The following is a 16,287-nucleotide window of genomic DNA, read 5'->3' as shown; positions in this document are numbered from 1 at the left end:
GCCAAATAGCTTCAGGCTGCCAGAATTCGGATTAGCCATAAATCCCTCATGTTTGATGCAAAATACACGAGTATTGAGCCAAGTAAAGATGCAATTTTAGTAAACGTGGACGTAAATGTGTTGCAATGTCCGCGACTGCGATGCATTTAATTATCGCAGGAGTGGGATCAACAAGAATGATTCAGACTGCCAAGTTATAAAGTTCACAACCCCCCTTTTTTTTTTTGGTTTTTTATATATATATATATATATGTCGGGTCGTGCATTTAAAAAAAAAACGATACGTATGTAAGCGAGTGCGGTGCACAAAGAGGAAGAGACTCCAGTAGACGAGGAGGGTTTGGTTTCAATCAACACACAAAACACAATGTTGCTTTTCGGCCGCTGCTTGTATCGCCAGGGGCGCCTCGCCGCAGACGGCCCACGCGACTGATTGACAGCCGGCACTCACCAATCAGGAGGAAGGGCCGGTGGGCGGGACTTCCGGCGAGTGATGCTCTTGCTGTAGTCGGAGCGCTCGGTGTGTGTATGAGTGTGAGTGTGAGTTTTTTTTTTACACACGCACTCTCTCTCTCTCTCTCTCTCACCTTCACTTTTTTTTTTTCCCCTCCCTCCTCGTCGACGAGAAGAAGCCGGTCGGATCGATGATTCGGTTCAGGTAGGTTCCCGTCAAGGCCGAGTGGTTGTGGTTGTGTGTGTGTGTGGGGGGGCGCGCGCACAGCCGGAGTGGCGGTTGCTGTGGCGGCGGCGGCGGGCAGGATGAGGATGAGGATGAGGATGATGCTGAGGTGCCGCCCGGAGGGGATGGGATGGGGAGGGGATGCGGTGAAAGTAAAACCGGTTTGAGGCGGTTCTGGCCACCCTTATCGGCCCGGTCGGGCTCCCCGCCGTCAGCACCGTCCACGTCGACAAGTCCAGCCGGCGTTGTTTGAAAGACCGGCTTTTTTTAAAAAAAAATAAAGCAAGAGTCCCATCGGTGCGGGGATTCTGCAAATTAAACGTTTCTTTAGACTGAAGTAGATTTTTGTCGACGTATTTCGCCGCAAAAAGCTGCTTCATCGTCTCCCTCGCGATTGTATGTGGGAGATGCAGCTGGGTGCGATTTACCGTGTCGTTGCAAACATACAACGCGTGGCAAATTGCAGCAGGAATATGGTCCCTGCCTGCTGGTCTCCCCTTCCCTTACACCTCCTTACAGTGGCCTTCTTGGCGTGTTGTTGAACCTTAACGTGGCAGGAAGGGTCCCCCGGCTCAATTCCAGGTTTCGATGTTGATCTCGCCCAGGACAGCAGTAAGAGAGAACCAACCTGCATTTATATAATACCTCCCACAGCGTTTCAAAGATCAATGCGTTATTTTCAGGGGGACTTCAGTTATGGGGAGAGACTGGAGAAGCTGGGATTTTTCTCCTTGGAGCAGAGAAGGAGGTTTGATAGAGGTGTTTAATATCATGAAGCGTTTTGATAGAGTAAGTAAGGAGAAACCGTTTCCAATGGCAGAAGGGTCAGTAACCAAAGGACGCAGATTGGCAGAAGAACCAGAGGTGACACATTTTCTGCAGCACGTTGTTATGATCCGGAATGCACTGTCTGAAAATGTGGTGGAAACAGATTCCGTAGTAACACTCAGAAGAGAATTGGATAAATACTTGAAAGGAAAAAAATTATAGGGCTGTGGGGAAAGAGTAGGGAGGTGAGACTAATTGCATCGCTCTTTCAAAGAGCTGGCACAGGCACGATAGGATGAATGGCTTTCTTCTGTGCTGTAGCATACTATCATACTGATTATATGAGCAAACATAATTGCAGTCGGTGTCGCTGCAGGGCTGGGAAAAGAAAGATCAGCCAGGGTTCTTGTACCTGCCTGTGACCAACACAGTAAGTTTTTATGAAACTACTTAAGCTGTAATAATTTGCATTTATATAATGCCTTTGATGTAGAAAAATATCCCGGGTTGCTTACAGTGAGGCGTAAGAAAAAAAATTGATGCCGGGCCAACGGGAGAGGTGCTCAAAGAGGTGGCTTTCAATGAGCATAGGGAAGCAGAGGGGTTTAGGAAAGAATTTCCTGAGTGGGGCTTAGGCGGCTAAAGGCACAACAAGCCAGAGTCAGAGGAGTGGAGAGTTCTGTGGGTGGTGTTTTAGTGCTGGTGATGGTTAGAGATTTTAAACACTAGATTAGAATTTTAAATTTGAAGCATTGGGGGATTGGAGCCAGTGTAGCTCAGTGAGGACGGGTAGTGGACAAGCTGAACAGTGCAGGATCGGAAACGGGCAGCGGATTTTGGGATGAGCTGAAGATTGTGGAAGGTGGCAGATGAGTAGCCGGCCAGGGCAGCTTTAGAATGGTCAAGTTTGGAGGTGACGGATGCACGGGTGAGGGTTTCAGCAGCAGATGGGCTGGAAATTGTTGGTTTTTGTGATGAAAAGGAAATGGGATCGGAAGCTTAGCTTGGATTCAGATAGGGCGCCAAGGTTGTAAACGGTTTTGTTTAGCCTGAGACAGTGGCCATAGAGAGGCAGATGGAGTCGATTAGTGAGGATATAGAGTTTGCTGCGGAGGCCGAAGACACTGCCTCTGCTCTTCCCACTGTTCAGCTGGCGGAAATTTTGGATCATCCAAGATTGGATGTCATGAGCAGGAGGTGGTTGAAAAGTAGAGTTCGGTGTTATTGGCTTACATGTGGAAGCTGACCCCTTGGGCTCAATTTTCAAAGTAAAAAATGGGTGGGTTGGGGGCGGGGGGCATTGAAAATTGCCACCATTTCAGACCTGCCTCCAACCTACCCATTTCTGGTTTTCGTTGGGGCAGGAAGAGGGGTGGGCGACCGTAGTGCACCCAGGAGGTGGGTCAAGCCTTATAACCTTTCAAGGAGGCTTCAGGCCTCTAATTTTCTTGAATTCCCAATATCAACCCCGGGGGGCCAGGATTCCTGGGCCTTCTGTTTCATGCCTCATGAAAGGAGGCGAGAAGGCCCAAGACTAACAGGTAGGTGCCTAGAGGCACCGCTTGTGGGCCTGGAGGAGCAGGAGTGCTTCCCCCAGGCCAACAAACCGACCTGCACTGATCGTGGAAACCCCACCCCCCGAGATCGTGGAAACTCCCCCCCCCCCCCCCCCCCCCCGAGATCGTGGTATGCTTTATTGGTATGACAGCAGCTGGCTCCCACTACAAACTCTGTACCCTTTCCACTGATTCTGACCCCACCACTGTCTCGGGCCGAGCTAGACTATTTGCAACCTCGTCATGCTATTCGACCCCTTTATTCTGTCAGTCACAAAGACCACTGGCTTCCAACTCCATAACATTACCTGCCTGTGCTCCTGCCTCAGTCTGTCTGCTGCTGAAACCCTCATCCATGCCTTTATCACCTCCAGACTTGACTGTTCTGATACTCTCCTGGCTGGTCTCCCATCCTGCACACTCCATAAATATCAGCTCATGCAAAACTGTACTGCCTGTATCTTGCACCAAGTCTTGCTCACCCATCACCCCAAGACCTTGATGACCTACACTGGCTCCCATTGCCTCAAATTTAACACTTCCATCCTTGTATTTAAATCCCATCATGGCCTTGCCCCTCCCTATTTTTGTAATCTCATCTAGTCCTACGGTGCTAGCCCCCCCCTCTTCCTTGGTACTCTCCGTTCCTCTGACTCTGGCCTCTTGTCTACCCCACTCAGTGTTCGTTGCCCCACCATGGCAGTTGTGTCTTTAGCTGCGTAGGCCCCACGGCTTGGTAATTCCCTCCCTAAACCCCTCTGCCCCCTCCACCTCCCTCTCCTTTAGAACCCTCCTTAAAACCCACCTCTTTGACCAAGTCCCATCCTAATATCTCCTTTGTCTTGGTGTTTATTTTGTTTACACCTATGAAGCACCCTGGGACGTATTTTCTATGTAAAGGGCGCTATACAAATTTGCTATGTTGCCAATCATAATGTATCCTCGTTTAGGTGTTTTCAATAATGCATAGCAATAAGAGCAGGTATTACAGTCAGCCTCAATTTACCAAAAACAGTTAAGATCCTGTATACCTGGGCATTAGCTATTTATGTCGAAGTGCTGTTGTTCAGCTCTGGTTGCGAATGATGTTTTCCATCTGTGAATGGGCACATATCCTACTGTTAAGCATAGTCAAATTGGATGCAGATATGATGCAATATCTTAGCAAAATTTAATGTTACTACAGCACATAGGTGGCATTAAAAATAATTTTAAGCGTTTTAATTAACATTTTTTTAAGCAGGCCTGGAGGTTTAAGAGCAATAAGTGGAGACAACAAACAAGCATGACACTACAGAGATCCAGCTGTGTGCAGTACGTGTGTAATGTATATATACTATACAGTTGCAAAGCATATTTTGTTTTCTTAAGGTGCATTTAGACTGCAACTATTGCTGTTTCAGCCAGGCAGCATCCTGCTTACACTGCCTGGCTGAAATTTCAATTCTCCTGCCTATGAATGAGCTTTGTATATGTGTATTTACCCACATGCTCAAGCTCCTCTCACAGCAGTTACATTATTAATGTTTATACAGTTCAGACCAGCAGATAGATTTAAGAGGTGTCTAGAGAGTTAAGATACCCTAGGATCTTTACAGTGGTTTGACATTACACTCCATGTGGTGTCCAACCAAAGCAGGGTGAGATTACCACTCCAGACTTAAAGCATAACTAATGCTGAAGTTGTTGTAAATGCCTCAAAAATGATCTTGGAACACAGCTCCACAATATACATCAAAGTTGTTACAAGTGTATACATATATAATTTCCATCAAACATTTTCATTTTTCATGGAGATATCAATTAATTACTGGAACTATTTTCCTTTGAAATTTAATGTAGAATATCTAATTAGTTTCTGTTATGAACCATGGCACACAGATATACAACAAGTTTTCAAGTCAGTCCACTTACAGGATAGAATTGATGTAGTGAGGATGCATCCATTGTATTCCCCCAAGTGGTGCATTTCTGCCCATCTGTGTACTCTGAAGTGTGTAAGATTTGTATTGGCATTTGAACCATGTAAATTTTGCCCTGCAAATACCAGTAACCTGGTACATGCTTAAAATGCTTCTTGAAACTATTAAATGTTTATATAAAGTAAAGTTCAGATGTTTTGCTTCACCTTGTTGCTTCAATTTTCTGTCCTGTGATGTGGTGGATGTGGTTTCATCTTTTGGTGCACATGCCTGAGGGTGGGGGGGGGTGAAATAGAATGGCAAGTCATCCATGGCTGCTCTTGTGCGCTTCAGTGGACGGTTACAACATAACTGCCCTGTCCTGTCATGCGGTTCAGGCCTCTCGCATGCTGTAATCAAGCGACGGCCTTTTTGCAACGCCCGTCGCCCATTGATTACCACAGCAAACAAAAATCGGCTTCATATAGTCAGTAGGTGAATTTGGGGGAAGGTGCATGGCATTCTCTGTGGTTACTCGCAGCAACCTGGTTGAAATGCCCATAGTTTCAATATTTAATGGTAGGTTATGACATTTCAGCTGTGTATCATTCTGATAAAGTATACATACTTAGAACATTAATAACGTATCTTTACTCCTTTTTATAGATGCTGACAGACCTCAGTATTTGTAGTTTTTCTTTTTTCTTTTTAATGTTTGGATTAAAACTGAATAGTGACTAAATTACAATGCAGGATTGCAGTTTATAAGCCAGATGTCCCAGCTGCAGTTTAATTTTTGAATAAATTTCAAGTCATGGACTTAAATGCAGAGGTACTCTGTTCCTGTGATAGCATTATCTTCTGCCTACCAGCAGGTTTAGTGTTAACAGGTCATTTATTGCTGATCTACTTTAAAAATATATATATATATTTATATTCTGGAACTTAAGAACTGTATTACAGTGGTACTGAAGTACAAGTATGGAAAGACAGAAGTAGAACTGAACAGGCCACCACCACAAATGCTTTTCAGCACCCAAATGTAGATTCATTACATTTATATCTGCCAACCTCATTTTGGCAATGATATTACAATACATTGTCTTTTATACAGGTGGTGGTACTTTACTGCAGTTTGAATCGTAACTTCAGACAGACTGTGGTTACGTGGCAATTTTGAAGTTTTATTTTCTCAGCTGTAGTAAGCAAAAAGCTTGGATCACTTTGTAAGTATCTGAAAAGGTTTGAGTCAAGACACTGGGTTTTGGGACTTACATGAGCTGTTTTTTATAGTATTCAAGCATTGCAGTAGAAATTGTATAGAGATTTTCTTTACATGCTTACTGAGGAGATTTACCAGAGTTTTACAAAATATTTAAAAATTGTGGAGTTTTTCAACAAGACAGGGAGTGTGTTACTACTTTATTGATTATGGGAAGATAAACTAGATATTTGATTAATGACTGCCTCCTGCATGAGTAGTAGTCATGAAGTTACTTGCTTTTTGTTTCTTGTAGTAGCTTTTTTTATATATTGTAATTTAGGCTTTCTAGCTGGTGAGAGTATTAATTACATTGCTTGATTATGGGCCAACTGCCACAAAAGGTTTTGGTGACATGCTCTTAAACCCACCAATGTCACTTTTAAGCTAATGCTATGTGTTGCATTAAGGTGGCTCAGATGATTGAGTGGGAGAAACATGGCCTCCACTTGGCACCTCCCATGGCAGCGCAGCTGAGATCAAAGCTTAGTGCTGTGACACATTGAACTCAACCCTCCCTGTTGAACAGTGGTGGGGGAGTGACTTTGGATGCATTAAGAGGATCTTACAACCTGATAATCAGGTTCTAGTACCTTTTGCAAACACCGTATCTAACTAGTTTAGTAGTGTTTGTTACTATAAACAGTACAGCTTTTCCATATGTTAATTTAATAATACAGTGGTAACAATTCAGTTAACTTGTGTTTTTACTCTAGGTAACGTCGGCCATTCAATAGTGCCTCGGCGTCGACAAGCATGTTCACCTCACGGGTCACTTTCAAACTAAAGGGAGTTACACTTCCAGGTATTCTACAAAGGATTAAAAGATATATCGCTCAGCAAGTTGTAGAAGTAAAAGAGACCATGAAGTCTCACATGAGAAAATAAGCCTCTACCACAAAGGGAATAAATGCCGTAGTCAGCAATTTCTCATGCAGTACTCAACTTAAACAACGTTTGTTTCAGTTTCATGTCGATACTTGCCTATTTTAACAAGTTTAGTCTTTAATTGATATGGGTCTGTGGGGAGGGCAGGTACAGGACATCAGTTACTTTGGTTATGGCTGTATACTCACTTATGATATTAAGTGCATAGTCCTGCAGTGCCCCCCCCCCCCTGAAATTGCTTGTGGATCACAGGGAAGTAATACTGGTCAGTTGTTACTTTGTGTGTGATAAATCTGGTACATGGCAACTATTTGCCATAGTGTTCTTAGAAAATAAGAAATAGGAGCAGGAGTAGGCCATACGGCCCCTCGAGTCTGCTCTGCCATTCAATCAGATCATAGCTGATCTTCAACCTCAACTCCACTTTCCCACCTGATTCCTATATCCCTTGATTCCCCTGGAGTCCAAAATTCTATCCATCTCAGCCTTGAATATATTCAGTGACTCAGCATCCACAGCCCTCTGGGTAGAGAATTCCAAAGATTCACAACCCTCTGAAGAAATTCCTCCTCATCTCAGTCTTGAATGGCCGACCCCGTATCCTGCAATTATGCCCCCTAGTTCTAGACTCTCTAGGCAGGGGAAACATCCTCTCAGCATCTACCCTGTCAAGCCCCCTCATAATCATTCTTCTAAACTCAACCTCTCCTCATAGAACAATCCTCTCATCCCAGGAATTAATCTAGTAAACCTTTGTTGCACTGCCTCTAAGGCAAGTATATCCTTCCTTAGAAAAGGAGACCAAAACTGTGCGCAGTACTCCAGGTGAGGTCTCACCAATGCCCTGTACAACTGTAATAAGACTTCCTTACTCATGTACTCCAACCCCTTGCAATAAAAGGCCAATATGCCATTTGCCTTCCTAATTGCTTGCTGTACCTGCGTACTAACTTTTTGTGTTTCTTGTACGAGGACATCCAAATCTCTCAACACCAACATTTAATAGTTTCTCACCATTTAAAAAATATTCTGTTTTTCCATCCTTCCTACCAAAGTGAATAACCTCACATTTCCCCACATTATACTCCATCTGCCACCTTCTTGCCCACTCATTTAACCTGTCTGTATCCCTTTGCAGACACTTTGTGTCCTTCTCACAGCTTACTTTCCCACCTAGCTTTGTATCGTCAGCAAACTTGGATACATTACACTCGGTCCCTTCATCTAAGTCATTAATATAGATTGTAAATAGCTGAGGCCCAAACACTGATCCTTGCAGCACCCCGCTAGTTATAGCCTGCGAATCTGAGAATGACCCGTTTATCCTTATTCTTTGTTTTCTGTCCTTTAACCAATCCTCTATCCATGCTAATATATTGTCCTTACCTTGTGTAACAACCTTTTATGTGGCACTTTATCGGATGCCTTTTGAAAATCCAAATATACTACATCCACAGGTTCCCCTTTATCTACCTTACTAGTTACATCCTCAAAAAACTTGTCAAACACGATTTTCCTTTCATAAAACCACGTTGACTCTGCCTAATCATATTATGATTTCTAAGTGCCCTGTTACCAGTTCCTTAATAATGGATTCCAGCATTTTCCCAACGACCGATGTCAGGCTAACTGGCCTCTGTCCAATGGTATAGCTACTGTTCGGTGGCCTATAAATTATTCCCACCAGTGTTTTCTGCCCCTTTGTTATTTCTTATTTCCACCCATACTGATTCTACTTCCTGATCTTCCGAGCCAAGATCCTTTCTCATTTCTGTCCTTATGTCATCCTTTATTATTAGGGCCAAACCTCCTCCTTTTCCATTCTGCCTGTCTTTTCTAAATGGCGCACATTCCATTGAAGAGTATAATTCATCAGAAAAATTGTTTTCCTCTTTGTTCCAGTATGACCATTTCTGATTATTGTTTCAGCTTTTTTCTTGGATACATGTATGAACATTTATTTTAGGATAAATCATGGTTACCTAAGTTTATTTTAGCATGCAGTACTTTTGTGACAGCACTGCTAAAAGCATTTTTTTTATTCATTCATGGGATGTGGGCATTGCTGGCAAGGCCAGCATTTATTACCCATCCCTAATTGCCCTTGAGAAGGTGGTGGTGAGCTGCCTTCTCTGGCGAAGGTTCTCCCACAGTGCTGTTAGGTAGGGAGTTCCAGGATTTTGACCCAGCGATGATGAAGGAACGGCGATATATTTCCAAGTCAGGATGGTGTACGACTTGGAGGGGAATGTGCAGGTGGTGGTGTTCCCATGCACCTGCTGCCCTTGTCCTTCTAGGTGATAGAGGTCACGGGTTTGGGAGGTGCTGTCAAAGAAGCCTTAGCGAGTTGCTGCAGTGCATCTTGTAGATAGTACGCATTGTAGCACGGTGCGCCAGTGGTGGAGGAAGTGACTGTTTAAGGTGGTAGATGGGGTGCCAATCAAGCAAGCTGCTTTGTGCTGGATGTTGTTGAGCTTCTTGAGTGTTGTTGGAGCTGCACTCACTCTCCTGACTTGTGCCTTGTAGATGGCGGAAAGCTTTGAGGAGTCAGGAGGTGAATCACTCGCTGCAAAATACCCAGCCTCTGACCTGCTCTTGTAGCCACAGTATTTATGTGGCTGGTCCAGTTTAGTTTCTGATCAACGGTGACCCCCAGGATGTTGATGGTGGGGGATTTGGCGATGGTAATGCCGTTGAATGTCATGGGGAGATGGTTAGACTCTCACTTGTTGGAGATGGTCATTGTCTGGCGTGAATGTTACTTGCCACTTATCAGCCCAAGCCTGGATGTTGTCCGGGTCTTGCTGCATGCGGGCACGGACTGCTTCTTCATCAGAGGAGTTGCGAATGGAACTGAACACTGTGCAATCATCAGCAATGCTCTGCTGCTGAGATTGGCCTCCAGCAACCACTACCATCTTCCTTTTGATCCAGATGTCAGTTTAAATGGTTCATTTTTGTCTAAACAGTTGTATTTCATTTTGTATTTTTGTACGTGGCAAAAATGTTGAATTCTTAACTTGGGCATTGCAGGTGAGGATTCTTGATAATGACAGTGATTGTATAAAGTCAGTCAAATCAAGGCATTTGATTAGTATCACACTTGCGCATCAGCATTGCTGGTCTATCAATCAATGACCTAATCCAAATTGGATAGTCTCAGCACAGACAGTGCTTGTCAGTTGGCCATTGGCAGAATTTTGTGTAAGTGTTATGAAGCATGGTTCGAGTAAAGTGCTTCTGTCTCACAGACTGACTTCTCACAGGCAAGGCAATAAGAATTCAATACTTTGGATGTACTAGTTAGTTATGGTTTTGACGTAACTGCAACAGTTACAGTTCCGTGAGTAGGATATTTACATAATTCTCAATGACTGTATCCAGTAAGGACCGAGCAGCTACTCCACTTCCAAGAAGTATTTGTCCATCTTGTTTTTTTTGGAAAGATCTGCAAAGAAAGCTAATCCAAAAAACTCAGCTGACAGGTTTAAAGCTTTCATGAGCTGGTTAAAAGCTCCTGTTATTTAGACAGTCCAACTATTTCCTATTATTGCTTGCTTCTAATGTTTGGTAGCTTAGTCTGTTCTGAAAGTGTCTGGTGAGACTGATACTACTTGTCTCCTGAAATAGAAATCCTACATGCAATCCAGAGACAGTAAACAGGTCTCTTGTTCACCCGAGACACGCTACTTCTCAAATTACTTTGCGCAAGATCATTTGGCTACTATTAATTTTGTACAGCATTATTTCAGGCAAAGTTTGAATATGATTTGTTCACACAAAAATCCAGGGCTGAGTATCAATATACTAGACTCTGAATAAAATAATAAAAGAAGCCCATTCCTAATAATTTTACACTCAATATTTTTCTGAATCTGTTTCCAAAATAATAGACTAAAGGGGCTGAGATAAGAGATTAAGAATCCAAATGTTCAATTCTAATATTGATTTGTAGGGAAGCCTAAAATCTGTAACACTAAACTGTAGATTTGTTCCAAAAATTGGGAATGGATAAATGTTTAAAAGAAAACATTTTCTGCAAATACCAACTATATGCAGCCAGAATACACCCAATAGAATGCATTTTTATTTTTATAATTTAAAAAAATAACTTTCAATTATATGTTTATTCTTGGATGCACCAAAAAGTATGTAAAATAATTATCATAAAATAAGTTTACAGTCTCATCCATTTCTATTTACACATTGAGACATTGATGCACCCACAGCATCCTCCACAGCCCATGGGTTACTTCTGAGGAGAATAATAAAAGTAGTAGTCCCTATGACATTTGTTCTTTTGAAGTTTTCCATGCAGTGCCCCCTGGGATGTCATACCAATTCTTGTTTGTACTTGAGCAACTGCCTCTTGCATTTCTGCAGATCAGTAGCATTTTCTTGTTTTTAACATTGGAAGTTTATTTTAAGCTAATTATTGAACTATGTTCAAAAGAATGTCTTTGGTGTCAAGAGCTCAAGCACTTTTTTGCCTGATCTTTCAATATCTGTTATTTAATGTTGGAAGATGCAGAAAAATACATTATTGACATTAAGCAACATGGGTGCTAGGAGGTGCTGGCTTCTCCCCCTTAAAAGGTGCCAAATCATCCATTATCTTGGATGTTGGGGCTTAAGCAATCTGTAAATTGAAGGGAGTTATTTACTAGGGGCAGGTCGAGGTGTGTAACCAAGATATCTGTTGAGCAGCTTAGTACAGAAGGTGTTATTTGCTGGGTTATAGAAAAGGATTGTCAGCCTAGGGAATGCTGGGTTTTAATGCCATTACCTTTTAAGTCCCAGAAAGCACAGGAAGTTTATTGGACTATTCTGGATCTCTGCTCTGAACAACTTGAGAAGGTCACCCTTTCACACATTTGGTGGTATGGTTGAGAAATTGATAGCTTGCCGTCAATCCAAAGGATGTAGTCTTTCATGTTGGAATTCGCAAAGTTTATTTGAGGGCTGTCTAGTTCAACATCAGATGTGTAACAATGCAGGATATTGCTATTCAGCTTCATATTGACCGAAAGGGTCTTTGCTAGATTTTTTTCAGTAGGGGCAGCCACTCTGAGGCAATTTTTCTTTGTGTATTTGTTTTTTTTTGTGACATTAGCTAAATTATTTACCAGTGAAATAGATAAAAACAAGAAATGGAAAATTAGAAGTTTTATGGAGAGTTCTTTGTGTAAGTGCTTATTAATTGCAGCTTGGATTACATGTGCTTTTATTACGTGATTAGTTTAACTTAACCAAAGATAGCATAAGCTAATCAATTGTAATTAGCTACTGAGTTATTCCGATAACAATCAACATCTAAGCCCACTGATCAGAGAATGTATAGATTTTGTAATATTTGACCTGTTTAGGTTTTGTATGCATGTCCACTCTTCCTCAAAGTTAACTTTTTTCTTTGTACTTTAGGTGAAGTGTTTGCAGTATGTGGAAATTCAGCTGCACTAGGCAACTGGTATCCTCAGAAAGCTGTGCTTCTGGAACCAGATGCAAATGATAGGTAAGTAAGTAAGAGAGGATGTATTATTATCGGATAAAATGTTCAGATTTGTTAGAGTGCAGTACAGTCCTTTCAGTTTACTTGGTCTGCCTGTTATCTATACTGTTTCTCTACAGTTCCAGTTCATTAAAATGTATTTGTTTCTCTTAGCATATGTCTTCGTTCTCTTTCATCCTATTGTCCCACTGTTGTCCTTTTTCAGATGATAGAATTAGGGGCTTAGTCTGTCTGTTAGTTGTTGAGTAAATGTCATGGGTGTTATTAGGCTACCTAAATGGGGGTCCATGATTTTTTAAAAAGGTGGTTATTCCTAAACAAGGTTGTAGTGAATACATTTAATTGATTCATCCCTTTTATATTCAAATGGAAGAAAATCCTGTCCGGACTTAAGATGGAAGGCTGCAAATTGCCATGTTGCAAGAGACATCTCTTAGCAATATTGAACAGGGACTGACCTGATTTGTTTTTCTTGTTCCCGTTCTTATTGATAAAAAGAGCAGCAATATTTCTACACCATTTTTTGACCTTTGTCTCGGACAGTTAAAGGCAAGTTCAGCTAGGCTCTTGTTAATTAGGTTTAGCTCTACGAGTGCAACAATGCTGACTTTGCCCTTGCTTATCGATGCAGAGGACTGTTTATGGCTCAAGTATTAAGTGAATTAACACCTTGGAATTATAAACTTTATAATCAGCTCCACTATTTCCTTTTTCCCACAGTTTATTTTAACAGTTCAAGTTTTGATATGATTTTCAGTGGCCCTGCTATGTGTTTTAGTTTAATATTTAAAAAAAAAACACAGATATGATGGAACCACAGGGAGGACAGTTGCTTTGTGGAATTGATTGCTTTGGTGACTTTTACATCTATTTTTAGAGGTACTTTTGATTTGGACCAATTATCTCCAAGTACCAAGTTCTGTATTTGCTGTGGCCAACTAGTACTTTAAGTTTCAATATTTCACTCAGCTCCTTGAAGCTAAAAGTTTAAACTTTTTTTAAAAAGTCTTATCCCTGTACCTTTTTTTCCTGGTATCAATCTTTAATCCACCTGCAGTTTTGTATTCCCTTCTGGTCCAAAATGGTACCCAGCTGTTCACGGATGTTTTAAAGGCTCTAACCAATTTGGTTTGTGACAGCCCCAGAATGCAAAAACAATTAACCATCTTAATATGCTTTTACCATTTTTCTACAGCATGATCTGGAGGGCAACGGCCATTCTGCCAAGCGACTGTCTTTTCCAATATCGCTATTTTAAATGTTATGTCATGGAATCCAAGGTAAGACCCATTTTCTGGACAGTATTAAATGGTAAATAAGTGTAATTTTTGATTTTTTTTTTGGAGGATCCTGCTATAGAGTCTGGTGGATGATTTGCTCTCCAACTCTTCCTTGCGTAAGCAGATACTAGGAGGTGTGTACGGCCTAGCTGAAGTTGCTTGTTGTCTGATATTTCCATTTTTCTCTCCTGGGGAAAGGACAGGATTCAGCTTCCTATAGCTGAATAGCCCACTGACATTTGCTGTGACACATAAAGAGGAATTAATTCTTCAGGGGATAAGGGAGAGAAAATGGCAAAGAAAAAAAAATTGGGGGAAAAATTGGCTTTTTGGGCCTAATGGCCCTATTGTTACTAAAAATTATTGTGTTCTTAACCCACCCACCTATACAGTGGATGCTACCTGTAATTTTGAAGGATAATAGGATAATATCTTGCTGCTTCTGGTTAAACCTAAAACATTTTATGGATTAACTAGTAGAGGCAGTGTAATGTGCTATTCTGTTCCATTCTCTTGTTCCACATTGGCAACTCCACTCTATATTGTGTGTCCTGTTAAAGATTCTCCTTCAGCAAATGTAGTCTTGACCACCCCCCCCCCCCCCCCCATCCCTTTTGCATTGTGTTTTTACATGGAAGTTTATTATTGCTTGATTCATTTTAGCAACAGTGACTAATCTGTTGCATCATCTTACTTACCTTTCTCTCAATTGGCAATAGATTAGCTTCTTTAAAGATTCGTTACCATTAGCATCCCTTTTAATCAGATTATTGCAAATAATTCTATTTTTTTTCTCTTTCTATTCCTGTTGGTTTTTAAAATGATGAGTGAGAACATTTGGAGGAGTTAATAACATGGGTGCTTCAGTTTTAACGTTGTTAGTGAATTGTGAGGAAGTCCAATTAACAATTAAATATAGTCACCCCCACCCCCCCTTACCCCCGCAAAAAAAAATCAGTTGCTGTTCTAACCAAAACATAAAAATCAACAGAAATGGATTGAAGTAAAAGAAATCTAAGCTAAATATCAGTGTTGCCACTAGGATTTTTGTAAAGCTTAACGGTGGGTAGGTGGAATTTTTCTGTCGTTTGAATGGTTGTGTCCTTCCAAACCTGGGTTGTGCCTGGAAAGAGCATTTTGAGCAATATAACACTTATGGCATTGGCAATTATAGGTTTCTTGCTGTTGATGGTGGTGGAAACAATTTGAGCTGAGTGAAAGATATCACTGTTGTGTCAGCTTAAATGTAAACTTTTTTTTATTGGGTATTAGTACTAGTACATCATATCAGCCTAGTGACAACACTGATTTTTTTTTTACATACTTTGATTTTTTTTTAAAAAGCTGATAAACTTTATTATCCGTGCATATGGATGTAGCCATTTTGATTATGTAAAAATACTGCATTGTTGGCATTAATCATCAGATGTACATCAGGCCCAGATACTTCATCTCTGTAACCGAATGCTGTAGATTTGAATCTCACTTTCATAATTTTACAGAGGTTATGTTTAAAAATTATAATGGACCGGCTGATGCTTTAGGAAGAATACATATGGAATGTTAAGGCAAACTTGTTAATTTTTTCTTTTAATTTTTTTTTGTGCTCCTCAAGGTGAGTGATGTCCTAACAAGAACACTTTTTCACTTTCGGTGCCTAGCGTTAGCATCAGGTACTCCGAGGATGTATGCAGCACAATCATTTATGGTGTGATGCTCCCTCTGCTTTGCCCAATAATGTTTTTTTTCCATTTTCCACAACTGCTATTGTTGCTTCTTCTGTGTGGAACATTGCAAGTAAATTCAGAAGGCATTGGAGGAAATTTTTTGCCATGGGCCTGTGCACCCAAGGAACTGCATTGAGATTGCCCAACTTCATATCCTTACAGCTGGCAGAGGGAAGAGACTTGCCTCATCAGTCTCTGCTGGCTTCAAACTGATATCCTAGAAGTGAAAGGACAGTGTTCTAATCCACATGCCACCTTGTCCTTTTTTAAAGTAACTTGAAGACCAGTACTATATTTATTTTGTAGTCTTGGTTTTCAGCAGTCATATGATTTTTGTAGTTCATCAATCTTTTGATGTTGTAATTTATGAGTAGTATTGAACAGTGAGTCTAAGAGCTGCATTTTGTACTTGAGTATGTGGCGCATGTATGATGGTTTTCAAAAAAAAGTTAATCCCTCTTTGTTTCCTATGCAGGTCTTGCTGGGCTATGCACCTCATGCAGACCAGCAGCCTGTTCCTATGCACCTGCCAGTGCTGCTGTTCAATCAGCCAGCCAGTTGGAGGCTCATGACAATAACTGGAAAAAACACTCCTACCAACTTTTCTTTCCTCTGTGGGGAATTGATGGGACCCATGACAGAAATGTTGAGATTGGGAACTCTGGAGTAGGAAGTTCAAATCTGCATCTCTCCTGTGGTACCATCCGTTGGTGCTCTG

General features: G+C 41.4%; 1 protein-coding gene across 5 annotated transcripts in view; it reads left to right on the top strand.

The window, feature by feature from the left end:
* Nucleotides 1–486: 486 nt before the first annotated feature.
* gpcpd1 (glycerophosphocholine phosphodiesterase 1) overlaps nucleotides 487–16,287 on the top strand; it is a 71,758-nt gene continuing 55,957 nt past the window's right edge. The window contains exons 1-6 of one of the 5 annotated variants that reach the window (XM_067989419.1): nucleotides 487–658; nucleotides 4,247–4,317; nucleotides 6,019–6,130; nucleotides 6,882–6,970; nucleotides 12,475–12,565; nucleotides 13,758–13,842. In XM_067989419.1, coding sequence (XP_067845520.1) covers nucleotides 6,922–6,970; nucleotides 12,475–12,565; nucleotides 13,758–13,842 — 225 coding nt within the window. In that variant the 5' untranslated portion in view covers nucleotides 487–658; nucleotides 4,247–4,317; nucleotides 6,019–6,130; nucleotides 6,882–6,921. Of the gene's footprint in view, nucleotides 659–4,246; nucleotides 4,318–6,018; nucleotides 6,131–6,881; nucleotides 6,971–12,474; nucleotides 12,566–13,757; nucleotides 13,843–16,287 lie in introns of those variants that run through there. The other 4 variants (XM_067989421.1, XM_067989420.1, XM_067989422.1 and 1 more) reach the window with 4 other exon arrangements.

This window comes from Heptranchias perlo, chromosome 8 (genome assembly GCF_035084215.1).
Source record: "Heptranchias perlo isolate sHepPer1 chromosome 8, sHepPer1.hap1, whole genome shotgun sequence".
NCBI classification, from domain to species: domain Eukaryota; kingdom Metazoa; phylum Chordata; class Chondrichthyes; order Hexanchiformes; family Hexanchidae; genus Heptranchias; species Heptranchias perlo.
Note: the sequence above shows the minus strand (reverse complement) of the source record. Positions and strands in the feature narration are given on the sequence as shown.